The 12,852-nt window shown below is 33.4% G+C and overlaps 1 protein-coding gene across 5 annotated transcripts in view; it reads right to left on the bottom strand.

Annotated features, from left to right (window-relative positions):
* Positions 1 to 6,778: 6,778 nt before the first annotated feature.
* The window catches only part of ddah2 (DDAH family member 2, ADMA-independent), a 29,917-nt gene continuing 23,843 nt past the window's right edge, over positions 6,779 to 12,852 (bottom strand). For all 5 annotated transcript variants that reach the window (XM_079878810.1, XM_079878813.1, XM_079878812.1 and 2 more), the window contains exon 6: positions 6,779 to 7,728. In XM_079878810.1, the coding sequence (XP_079734936.1) occupies positions 7,612 to 7,728 (117 nt within the window). In that variant the 3' untranslated portion in view covers positions 6,779 to 7,611. The remainder of the gene's footprint in view (positions 7,729 to 12,852) is intronic.

The raw sequence follows: 12,852 nt of genomic DNA, 5'->3' as shown, positions 1-12,852 counted from the left end.
TATTCACTGTCCAGTGCAATGGAAACAAATGGACATTGCAAAGTCTTATACTTTCCTTTGGAAAGTTAGAAAATGTCCACTTACTGCACATATTTCAGCCACCACTTTCTTGGGAACAGATACAAGTGTTGGTGTATTATGTAAAAGTGCACAAAAGAGGAAAACACAATGTCATTACAATGAACTACACTCGGAAAAAATGTGATCAATAACTCATGGCAAAATATTTTTACATTAACAAGTTTATCAGTTATCAGTTTTCACTTTCACAAGTCAAAGCAATTCATCGTTACTCAAGATTTAACAGTTGAAATGACTATACGGCCTTAATTTAATGCAGCAAAATTATTTTACAGTGTAGGCTACTAAGATCTTTTCTTTTTTTTCCTCTGCCTTTTTCTTGGTTGCTTTTATAAAAAGACAACCATTTATTTAACAGTGCCTTTTATAAAAGAGACTATAATATAACTAAAAATTACCATAATGTAGAATATTTTTGTATTCACTTTTATTTGTTCCCATGTTCTAGTGTGGTGACTCTGACATTACAATGAACAAAGTAATTATACAATTATTAAAATACAAATATATAGGCTAATAAGTGATAAAAACATCTAACATGGCCACTTCTAACGGATTTAAATTGTCTGCTACTTTTTACCAGCCCTCTCTCCTGGCTTTTGCAGACTTTGAGGTGTTCCCTGGCGTTTTGATTAAACATTAAAATTCCAAATAAACTTCGACTATTAGTTCTTGCTCTGCTGAGGAGAAAAACTGTGCGCGCTCTTTGGCCATGCTGATCAGCCAATAGCAGCGTTGCTGATCAATGTTTCTACTATCGATACATATCCCCTTTTAAACCAGCTCATGAACGCGCAATTATCTCAGATAACTCAATCCAGCAAAACTAATCATATCCGGCAGGTATGTTCGAAGAACCTAATTAGCCAGATCATGATTAGCACGATGATATATCTTGGATGTCTCATTTGATCTCGGATGTTTTAAGCAACGTACGAAGAACGGGCCCCAGAAGTTAGATTGGATCAGAACATTCAGAAATAAGTAATAGTATAACTGAAAAGGTAAAACGGCTATAATTTTAAAACCATAGTGTAGTGTTGCACGGTGTACCGATACTTCAAAAGTATCGCGATACTCGGAAATTAAAAACGTCACGATACCTAAATTTATCAGTATCGATACTTAAAAAAAAAAAAAACGCCTCCCTATGGACGTCTGTGTTTTTTTCCTGACGCACGCAGCAAAGAACCTGCCGCTGTCAGTGCCATGTGACAAAACACTACAGCGAGATGACTGCATGTGCGAGCAGGCGAGCACAAGTGGTCCACGACTCGTAGAAAAAGATGACGCGAGGAGTGACATATGGAAGTACGTTGCCTACCTTGCTCTGTTGCACGGTGCACAGATACTTCAAAAATAAACCGGAAATTAAAAACGTCACGATTCCTTAATTTATTAGTATCGATACTTCTAAGAATGACCGCGTTCCAGATTTGTAAGGCCGGCGACACACTGGCTGCGTGGCGTGTCCGTTTTTATTTCTGCTCCCATGTTAACTGCCTGCTGCGTGACACACGCGTCTGGGCGCAGCTCGAGACGCGCGGAAAACGCGTGCATGCTAGAATAGAACCGACGCCTATTTTTCACGCGACACGCACGCGTGTTGGAAGCGTTTCCTAGCAAAACAGAATAGGAAAAGATGTTCATGTTTCTATGTAATTTTGACACGAATACATATTAATGAATGACATTTTGATGTTTGAAAGTTTTGACATAAATACAATAAATGTAATTAAAAAAAATATGATCGATTTTCAAATATTGCACCTCTCAATACAGAACGAATTATTCTGTAGCCTATTTTGCCGTCAACACTGCCGACGTTGTCTTTGCTGCTATATATTTATGTTTAACATGAAGTATAGGCCTTCCACAACTCTCTCCCCACATGTCAAATATATCACCAATGAGGCTTATCATATGTTACCAATATTAAACATTGTTTAATATAATCGCTGTTCATATCTTTATTCAAAGTTCAGAATCAAGATAAAGCTCTTATGTTTCTTATGATAAATAAGATAATGCTGCTAAATTTATAAAATATTTCATATTTTGTTAAAATGTTTAATATATCTGCTGTTCATATGTTCATTTATCAGTGTGTTATATGATTAGATTGTTGTCCCGGTTTTAAAATAAAGCACAGCAATGATATTTGAGAGTGTTTCTCCCTTTTCAGGAAAAGTATCGAAAAAGTATCGAAATCGCAATACTTGACTTGGTATCGGTATCGAAACAATAATTTTGGTATCGTGACAACACTACCATAGTGTTTGACAGATGTTTATATGTATATATTTTTGTTTCCATTTAACATTGACACATTTTCCAGGTAAAACAAAAAAAACATGATTAAAAAGAAATCTTGGATTACATTAAGTGAACGTAATGTGATAATAAAACCAAATATATAAACTTAAGTTTAAGCATGTTTTCTTAATGCACACCATAACATTTTCAGATTTTGTGTATTTTATGTGAACAGAATTTTTTTTTTTTTTAGTACTTGTTTACTTTGATACATCAGACAGGCTAATCATAAGGTAATGAAGTTTTTTTCTTTTTGTATTATTCAAGGCCACAATAATAAGGTTTTAGTCACATTTAAAATGATCTGCCTGAAAAAAACAAAAACAATTTAAACATCTGTCTGAAAATAAAAAGCAGATTAAATATACAAATTTATATCATGTAGTCTAGTTTTCTGGTCAGTAAATACAATGACCAAAAAAAATCCGAGAAGTCCACATTATTCACGTGTGTGTAGCTTACTTTTTTCCAAAACATGTGTAATTGAATAAATTGTATATGAAGGGTTTTGTTACTGATAGAAAATGTTAGCATTTTCTATGTGTTCCACTGTTTTACTTTATAGCTGTCCAACAATACTTTAAAAATACTTTGGGCTTTTGGGGCTCTATAAACTCAGGAGATGCTGCCTCCTGCTGAAACCTTAACTGCTTTTGGATAGTGTCACTTTAAAAAGTGTCTATACACTGTTCAGTCTAATATTTCTTAATATTTACTTAATTTTATTTTTTGTACAATTATTTCTCATCCAATTTTTTAGTAGGCACTGCCTTCATTGGGAATGCGGCTGGTACATACCGTTAGATGCTTCGTTCTCGTGACTGCATTCAAACTAAATATGAATGTCAAAACGATGGGTTTGTTTGACTTCACGCAGCTTTGCGCAGACCGATCGGTGTATGGCATCAAAGTACCGCGAGAGCGATTAGAGGGCAGGGGGCTTCAAATGCTTTCGAATCACTCTCGTGGTACTTTGATATCATACACCGTTCGGTCTGCAAAGGTTTTTTTTTTTTTTCTTTTTTCTTCGAACAATAGTAGAGTCAAGGGGGTCAAAATGAAAAATAGTAGTAATAATAAAAAATATTTGAGTCAGTCCACAAATAAACATGCCTTTTTACAAAAAGACCTGTAGAAGAGTTTATACTTTATAGCTTTTTAATAGTACAGTTACGGTCACCGTGATTTTGCCAAGTAAGACATGATCCTGGATCAACATATTTTGTTGATCCTGGAATAACATTCCTGTCCCAAAATTTTGTCCTTACCCTATCCTTAGCCCTAAACATAACCCTACCCATAACTTTTCCCTACAATCAGAGGGAAATGATAGGTGAATAACACTGATGTTGAAGGCACCTCACCCTGGTTCTAAGCCTAAACTTGTCCCTCAAATCTGATTGGTTGATTGGAAAGTTGTTCCAGGATCAACAAAGATGTTGATCCAGGAACATGTGGTACTTGGTGAAATCACGTTCACCATACAGTTACATCTGTGTTTGTGAAATTTAACTGATAGAATTGTAAGATGAAGTAAATATGGCTCATTTTTAATGTTATCATACCTTAAAAGTATAATATATATATATCTAAAAAATCTGAATGAATTTGTCAACTATAAACATGCATATCCTACAGCTTTTTCACATAGCTACAATGCCAACAACAGATGGGGCACAGTTTCCAGTGGGAAAAAAAACAAAAAGAGCAGCTCACATCAGTGTCCTTAAATATACAGAGAAAGTATTTAACATGACAAAGTATTATCTTGAAAGAAATTTCTATCATCTTATTTGTAACAAATATAAAGGGGGAGAGCAGGGAGTGTTGTAGCACTGTCAGTTTAACTAGTTAGAACAGAGCTATGGTGATGTCATCAATATCATACACTCCCATCACCTTTTTGAGCTCACAGGAGAAGTGACTGTGAGCAATATTGAAGATTTTATGCACACACACACACAAAAAAAAAAACCTTTTCAGGAAGAGAAGTAAATCGTCAGGATTATATTTTGCTTAGCATCCATTTCATTATAGATACAATTATTTGACGTGTATAACCTAAAGTAGCTGTTTTTCTAGTTTAATTTGATGCTTTGCATACATGCAAAAAGAGTTAGCTATGTTTTGGCTGTTTGGGTTGGGAATAGTTGTAATAGTTCATTAAAAATGTTACAACCAACACCTTATGATGATTCCAATCCAGTCCAGTTATTAATCACATCCTGTTAAGGATTCATGTGGTAAATATGTTTTCATCGTAGTTTATGTGCAAGTCTCTTATCAGATAAAAACATTTGCCTCAATTGAACACTTTTTTTTATTTTATTTTTTTTATTATGTGATGCTGCAAAACACTCAAGGCAGTTGTTTTGTGCTAAATTTAAAGTCCTAAAAGTCACTTTTTGTCACTTTAAATTAACTTTATTCAAAAGTGATTTTTCTTTGTTCTTCAATAAAGTTATTGCATAAATTAGATAGTGTTCATCTTATTTCAGCAAATCACCGCATTGTTACATCTATCCAGGCTAGTGTTACACCCTACCCTAGTTGTGGGGTAGCTTGTAACAACGGAAATCTTTGAATTTGACATTAACTCACATAATCTGTGATTGTATAGGACACATCCAAGTGAGTTTTATTTGTAGTACACAAATGTAGCTACCGTGTATTAAAGTTTGAGAGATCTATCACAAATTACTCTGATGCTCAAACAAACATTGTTACAACCATCCCCGTTCTTCCCTAGGATATTACAACAAAATATTCTCCCAATTAAGATCACCAACATACTTGGTCCAGTAATAGTGTATGGTTTGGTGGCCATCTCTTTTCAAAACAGCTTTGTTATAATTTTAACTTGTAAAAATATTACAACTCACAGTATTGATTGGGTAAAAGTAAGTCAGGAAAATAGATTACACCTGTACACAGAGAAACAACACCAGAATGAATGGCACAAATTTGCAGGGGGGTCAGAAAAATTTAAGAAATCCTTAAATCATGGGATCCATGTCAATTGAACACCTGACAAACCCAAAACCATTCCTTTATCATGCTAAAAAAAAAAAAAAGTGACAATTATCTGCGGAAAAAATTATGCTTGTAAATATGCTTCCATACCAACAAATCTTGACCATGAAAGGCACAAACTTTTACAGTTTTATCTATTTTATAGTCACACGTTAACCAGAAAAAAAAGTCTTTTAAGTCGTTTAAAGTCTTTCATTGAGTCTTTTAACCAATCAATTTGATGTAATTAAATGTATTATTCGAGTGGATTTTTTTATATATATAATTGGTCAATACGTGGCAGTATTTTTATCTAGATGTATGGGGGAAGCAACAAATGTCTTGAAATGCCTTCAGCTTTGGTCGGAAGACAACGACTTTTGAGAAACAACCAGAGATTACATTTATTTATTAATTAACAGTCAAAGAAACTCTGTTGTATTCTGGAAATAATAACTACAAAATAGTTAACAGGGTTTCATCAACAGGGAATACCATCAATGGATAAAATAAGTACAGTCCTTTAAAGCAAATAGATCTCATTTTTGAATGTGAAAGAATAGGCCTTAGAAAACAACTGAATTATTTAAACTGCATGCTGAATTTAATCATTAATTTTAAGAAACAGGGCTGTCATCTGTGAGCTGGTTAATCAAAATGCTTTCTACCAGCAAAATTGACTAATGTCAACTTGCTGTCTTTATTAAAATGGCAAAAGACTTGAGCTAAAAGATAGAAACTTATTCAGGTTTACAGTGTATATGAACTTCAAACCTTTCACTTGCACTGATATAGCAAGATGTTTTCTTTCAGTTGTCCTCTTTTATGGACAACTTTACTTGCTGTGTAAATTACATTATTATGAATAACTGTGGTCACACATAAAAGTGTGACATCAGTAGCGAAAAATAGAAACAAATATAACCACAATTACACAGTGTAATTGTGGTTATATTTTTCAATCTCTTAATCTTTGGCAGAAGAGAGAAGTGAAACAGTTTGTTTTTACGTCACGTGATTGGCTGTTCGCTACTGATGTCACACTTTCATGTGTGACCACAGTTATTCATCAAGTCAGGATCAAAGGCTTGAGTTGACAGAAAGTTGATGGTCAGTGTCATGGTACCAACAAAGCCTGATTGGACTGGTTTGGTTTTGTCAAATTGAAATGAATCCTGTAACTCTGAGTTTGTTCAACTACCTTCCTGGTATGGGCCCTTGAAAAAGTTAATTACGTGGTGCTTCTCAATACTCAAATTGATGCTTCCTCACTCCTCCAGCCTGTAACCCGGTAACTGATCAAAGAAAGCCATCTTGAAGGACATCTCAATTCTTGAATTGTACCGTGAAGAACGATGAGTGAGGAAGCTTCGAGACTACATACTACAGAGTTACAGGCTGGTGAGTTTGATCAAGGTTGGAACTAAATTGTGCAGGAAAGTGAACCTTAAGGGTCGGAATTAAGAACCCCTGAATTAGTACAAAAAACGAAAACAAAAAAACATACAGGTTTAGAACAACATGAGGGTGAGTAAATAATGAAATAACTTTTTTTTTTAAAAATGTGAACTATCACTTTAACTGCTCAGTTCCATTGTGAGTGACCAGTTCATCTGTTGTTTATTTCAGCGCCATTTATTATAATAATCTCATAATGTGTGTCCTTTCTAAGGATCTAAGCAGATTAGACATGTTAATTTTACATATTCATCCTTAACTATGAGAACAACTGGATAGTTGCAGACTACAGCAAACCAGTTCTAACTGGGCTATAAAACATATCTGCCTGAAACCACACACTTAAAGGAATAGTTCACTTAATGAAAATACTGTCATCATTTACTCACCCTCAAGTTGTTTCAAACCTGTAGGAATTTCTTTCTTCTGCTGAACACAAAAGAAGATATTTTGAAGAATGTCGGTATCCAAACAGTTGATGGATCCCATTAACTTCCATAGTATTTTTTTCCTATTATGGAAGTCAATGGGGTCCATCAACTGTCTGGTTACCGACATTCTTCAAAATATCTGTGTGTTCAGCAGACGAAAGAAATTCATACAGGTTTGAAACAACTTGAGGGTGAGTAAATGATGACAGAATTTAAATTTTTTAAGTGAACTATTCCTTTAACTGACTGCATAAGAAAAGATGTAAACAAAGTAAACGAGAATCTGATTATGCAGAGATTGTACTAGAGTGCCTTAATAGTTGGATTTCTTGTTAATGAGAAGGCAGTGGGAGGACAGTGCTCCCCCGAGTTTGGAGGCTTCACTGCAGGCTGTGGGCAGTAGGGTGTAGTCTGTCAAACGCTGGAAGGCCTGAAACAGAGAATGATAAGTAAATATGTAGCATCTGGACTAATCAGACAAAATTAAAAATTAATATCACACAAATTATTCATTATATTGAACGAATAATCCAGCAAACTCACTCTCCCGACAAAGGTCTCTGACCTATCCCCCAAAAACTGCAACTATCATCCTAAATTAAGCTAACACACAGGCAGAACCAGGTCTCTGGTTACAGGACACATGAAGACTGATAAGGTTTATGACCAAAAGGAATTTGCAGAGAGTTGTGACTCACTTAATTCTTGTTGAAAGGACAAATAAACCCTTTTAATCCTATATATTCTATATATAACCACTTGAAACATGTATAAACATGTATCTAATTTTCCCATTTCATGATTTTCCTTTTATGGGGTTTGACCTATGTATTTAAACTCTCTTTTAAACTCTTTTGGATTAATGTTTCAGATTTGCATACGATGGTAAACCAAAATCACGTTTAGCATGTTTGGTCTCTATGAGCTACAATCTTCGTTCCCCATTTGTTAATTTACATTACATTTTGCTAACTCTGTGATGCATTAGTATTATAAGAATCTTGAAGGTTCTTTTCTTAAACACCCAATCAAATTACATATTCAATTGCCCTGCTAGAGCACAAAGGATTGTAAAATTTCCCTCCAAAGGGAACAACTTATTGGCACTCTCAAATCCTGAGGGTGTGACATCTTCACACTTTAAAAATCACTGATCACAAGATCACGCCTGTTTTTCCGTTTTCTGAGAAATCCTGATGTGAAGATTATCTGAGCTAGAAGTCTTTTAAGGACCCCTAAGTTTGTGCCAGGCTGTGTCATTGTCTTTCCATTCACCAAAGATCCTCTGACTCCCACTGGTTCTCTCTCATCAAGACAACATCAGCAAAGATCAACTGGAGCCTCAACAAAATGGGCGAGACACGCAAGTATCAAACTTATTGTTTGATACATTAAGTATCCTAAACCCTTTTAAAGAAAGGGTGTGTTGGAACTAAAAACTGATGCTTTGCTCAAGGCTGTTGATCTGCTGAATTTCAAACGATGCTACAACTTTTGTTTTCCTGTATTCTGTTTCAGCTCTCTTTCCATTGCTAAACTGTATGCATGTATTTATGTGTATGTAGTTTAAGTGTTTAGTCTAGTTAATGAAGGCTTGTTCATGTCACATTTATAGTTGTTTGTGGTTCATGCTCATATACTGGAGTCCCTAATCATGCAGATTTTGCCTACATGTTCTGAGTAGTACTGTAGAGTAGGTAAGTTATTTCCCATACCCCGGAAATTATAATTTCTTAGAATTAATAAACAATTAAACCTCAGTGTTTGCTGGAGAAACATGTTAATTGATTGTAATGTTAATTCTGCTACATTAAGTTAATTCTATTAACTGTTCCAAATATTAAAAAAATAATTATGAGTTATGATTAATTATTCATATTTCCCTTAAGCTAATTTGCTACAAATATAACAGTACAAAAATGCAAAATATGTCTGCACTCTAAAAATACTTTATTACAAACAAGAGATAAAGATTATACAAACGTTTCAGGTCTTTGCCTTCATCAGTGTGACAATTTCACTTATTCTCAACTATATAGAAAGAACGCAGCAGGTCTTCAGGTGATTGTGATCATAGTTAAACAATCAAATAATTAGTCCACAGACTCCAGTCCGTCTGGAACAGTAAATAATGATTAAAAATGTTGGGAACAATTACACATCAGGAAAAGATGGCATATATATATATATATATATATATATATATATATATATATATATATATATATATATAAAATAAAATAAAAAATCTATAAATGTCTTTCCAACATATATCAATGGACATTGGTGTAGGTAGATTACATTTTTACTCTAACATGTTATGCAGGATTTAATGTGGTATATTCTTTTTGTGGAAGAACACATAACATTTTTACATTGTAAAATAGAAGAGCATGATGTGGAATTCCGAAAACAACCTTGAATGTATGTTTTTTGTCATGTATGACATCTGATCTGACTAGCATGTTCGCCAAGTTTTGAGATCTCTTATAGGTGAACATTGGAGGATGTTTAAGTGTCTTTTAATGAAGAATCTGACGCTAGAATAAACCAATATTTGTTGACCATAGATTTAATCTGGTAACTTTGTTTCGTGTAAGTAAAAATGTAATTTACTGAGAATGGTTTTTTTTTCTTTGATCGTTATTCAATAATTGAATTCTTTTCTTTCTTTTTTTTTACTTTATCAAACGCTGATTTAAACTAAGTTTGAGGGTATCCTCTTGAGTTAAAGCAATTGCCAAGAATTTTGGATTGTTCATCAAATTCCTCTTCTGAAGCGCAAATACCTCTTAGTCTATATAGTTGGTTTAAAGGTAAACCTTTTTTCAAGTCAAGTCAAGTCACCTTAATTTATATAGCGCTTTAAACAATATAGATCGTTTCAAAGCAGCTTTACAGTCATAATAATAAATTACAGTAACATAGATTGTTTTGGCTTTACAGCAGCTCTAGAATAAAGTTATTGTTGTCCAGCTAAAGTTAGTTTTGATAGATTGATTCACTTCCGTTGCAAAGATCATTAGTTATTAACTTAGGGGCCCCTAACACGACACTGAATCTATTTCAGGGTTTGCGTTCTTGCATTAGAACAAAGATGTAAGCCTTAAAAAAATTTAGAAAAAAAGGTCATCTCTGCGCATACCTCAAAAACGCTGATGGCGTGCAAATGCACATTACGTGTTTAGTCTATAGGTATGCACGTTTGAATATACAGTGAGGAAAATAAGTATTTGAACACCCTGCTATTTTGAAAGTTCTCCCACTTAAAAATCATGGAGGGGTCTGAAATTGTCATCGTAGGTGCATGTCCACTGTGAGAGACATAATCTAAAAAAAAAAAATCCAGAAATCACGATGTATGATTTTTTAACTATTTATTTGTATGATACAGCTGCAAATAAGTATTTGAACACCTGTCTATCAGCTAGAATTCTGACCCTCAAAGACCTGTTAGTCTGCCTTTAAAATGTCCACCTCCACTCCATTTATTATCCTAAATTAGATGCACCTGTTTGAGGTCGTTAGCTGCATAAAGACACCTGTCCACCCCATACAATCAGTAAGAATCCAACTACTAACATGGCCAAGACCAAAGAGCTGTCCAAAGACACTAGAGACAAAATTGTACACCTCCACAAGGCTGGAAAGGGCTACGGGGAAACTGCCAAGCAGCTTGGTGAAAAAAGGTCCACTGTTGGAGCAATCATTAGAAAATGGAAGAAGCTAAACATGACTGTCAATCTCCCTCGGACTGGGGCTCCATGCAAGATCTCACCTCGTGGGGTCTCAATGATCCTAAGAAAGGTGAGAAATCAGCCCAGAACTACACGGGAGGAGCTGGTCAATGACCTGAAAAGAGCTGGGAGAAGAGCTTCTCCATCTGTAAATGTTATAAAGTCATGCAAATGTATCCATTTTACTGCTAATCTTCATACTGAATGCTGCTGCGCGCATGCGCGCCAAATAGCAGCGCAATAATTAAATAAACATAGTATAAATAAATATTAAATAAAATCTGACTAAAATATACATTTTGCTTGGAAAATTAATATGCGATATTTTATAACACCAGAAATATCTTCTAATTATAATAATTTATCTTTAGGATTTTGGATAAGTTGCAGTGCTAGCGAACAGAAGTAGCCTAATTCAGGGAAGTTTTTTTTTTAAGAAACTAAATATATAAAGATACAAAATATAGTTTTGGGTATAGGACCTATGCTACTTAATAAAGATGATGTATACTTATTTAGAATGCTGAGAATTACAGCTTTTAATGCAATTATTTTTTGGAGAAAGCAAGAATCCCCAGTTTTAAATGAGTGAAGTCACTATGGAGAGGATAACATGAAATTAAGAGCAAATGTATACATTTTGAAAAGATATGTGCAACTCTTATATTCCATCAAATAATTCCATTTAAATAATATTACTTGAATAACTATTAGGAATTATGTGTCATTATAAGAGTTTGATATAAATACGTGAATGTTACATTTTTATTAATATTTATTTATTGTTTTTTGTCTTTTCCCCCTTAAATCATATGTATGTGTTGGTGGGTATTATCACAAAAGAAAAAAAGTAGAAGGAAAAATAAGGAATATTCATTGGGGGGAAATATGATGTCTTTAAAGGAACTGTCCATTTGTATAATTGTGTTAAATGTGTTTGAATTGAAAGACATAATAAAGTACATAATAAATATATGCTCAAATATTTGTTAGTTGGACATTAGATGTGCCTTATTTAGAATTTTAAACCAACAAGTGTATTTTTATGATAGCAATAACTGTAAAGGGACTATTGTAATGGGGTAAATCAAATGTAGGTTAATATACTGTCAGTTACTAAGCTCAGATTCATCTTACCAGTTAAAATTTATACTGTGCTTTTGTAATTATTTATTTTTAATTTTGTGATTTTAACTTCTTAAAAAGCTTTTTTTTAGATTGTGTTCTAATGTTCTTCTAATAATCATAAACATGTACTACAGCTGGCAAACAAAACCAGAGAGAAATGTATTCATAAATCTTTAAAACAATCAAATTAAATCTTGGGCACAAAACATTCAGCCTGTAAAAAAAGAAAACCTGTAGTATATATATTGTATTTATCTATATATCTATATCTATAAATACAGTATGTATATATATATATATATATATATATATATATATTGCCAGTCAAAAGTTTGGAAACATTACTATTTTTAATGTTTTTGAAAGAAGTCTCTTATGCTCATCAAGCCTGCAGTTAAAACAAACAAACAAACAAAAAAAACAGTAATATTATGAAATATTATTACAATTTAAAATAATGGTTCTCTTTTTTAATATACTTTAAAATGTAATTTATTTTTGTGATGCAAAGCTGAATTTTCATCAGCAAGTACTCCAGTCTTTGGTGTCTTATGATCCTTCAGAAATCATTCTAATATGCTGATTTATGATCAATGTTGGAAACAGTTGTGCTGCTTAATATTTTTTTTATAACCTGAGATACTTTTTTCAGGATTATTTGATGAATAAAAAGTTAAAAAGAACTGTAT

The sequence above is a fragment of the Squalius cephalus genome (genome assembly GCF_949319135.1).
Source record: "Squalius cephalus genome assembly, chromosome: 8".
In the NCBI taxonomy this organism is placed as follows: domain Eukaryota; kingdom Metazoa; phylum Chordata; class Actinopteri; order Cypriniformes; family Leuciscidae; genus Squalius; species Squalius cephalus.
This window is presented reverse-complemented; position numbering and strand designations above follow the sequence as displayed.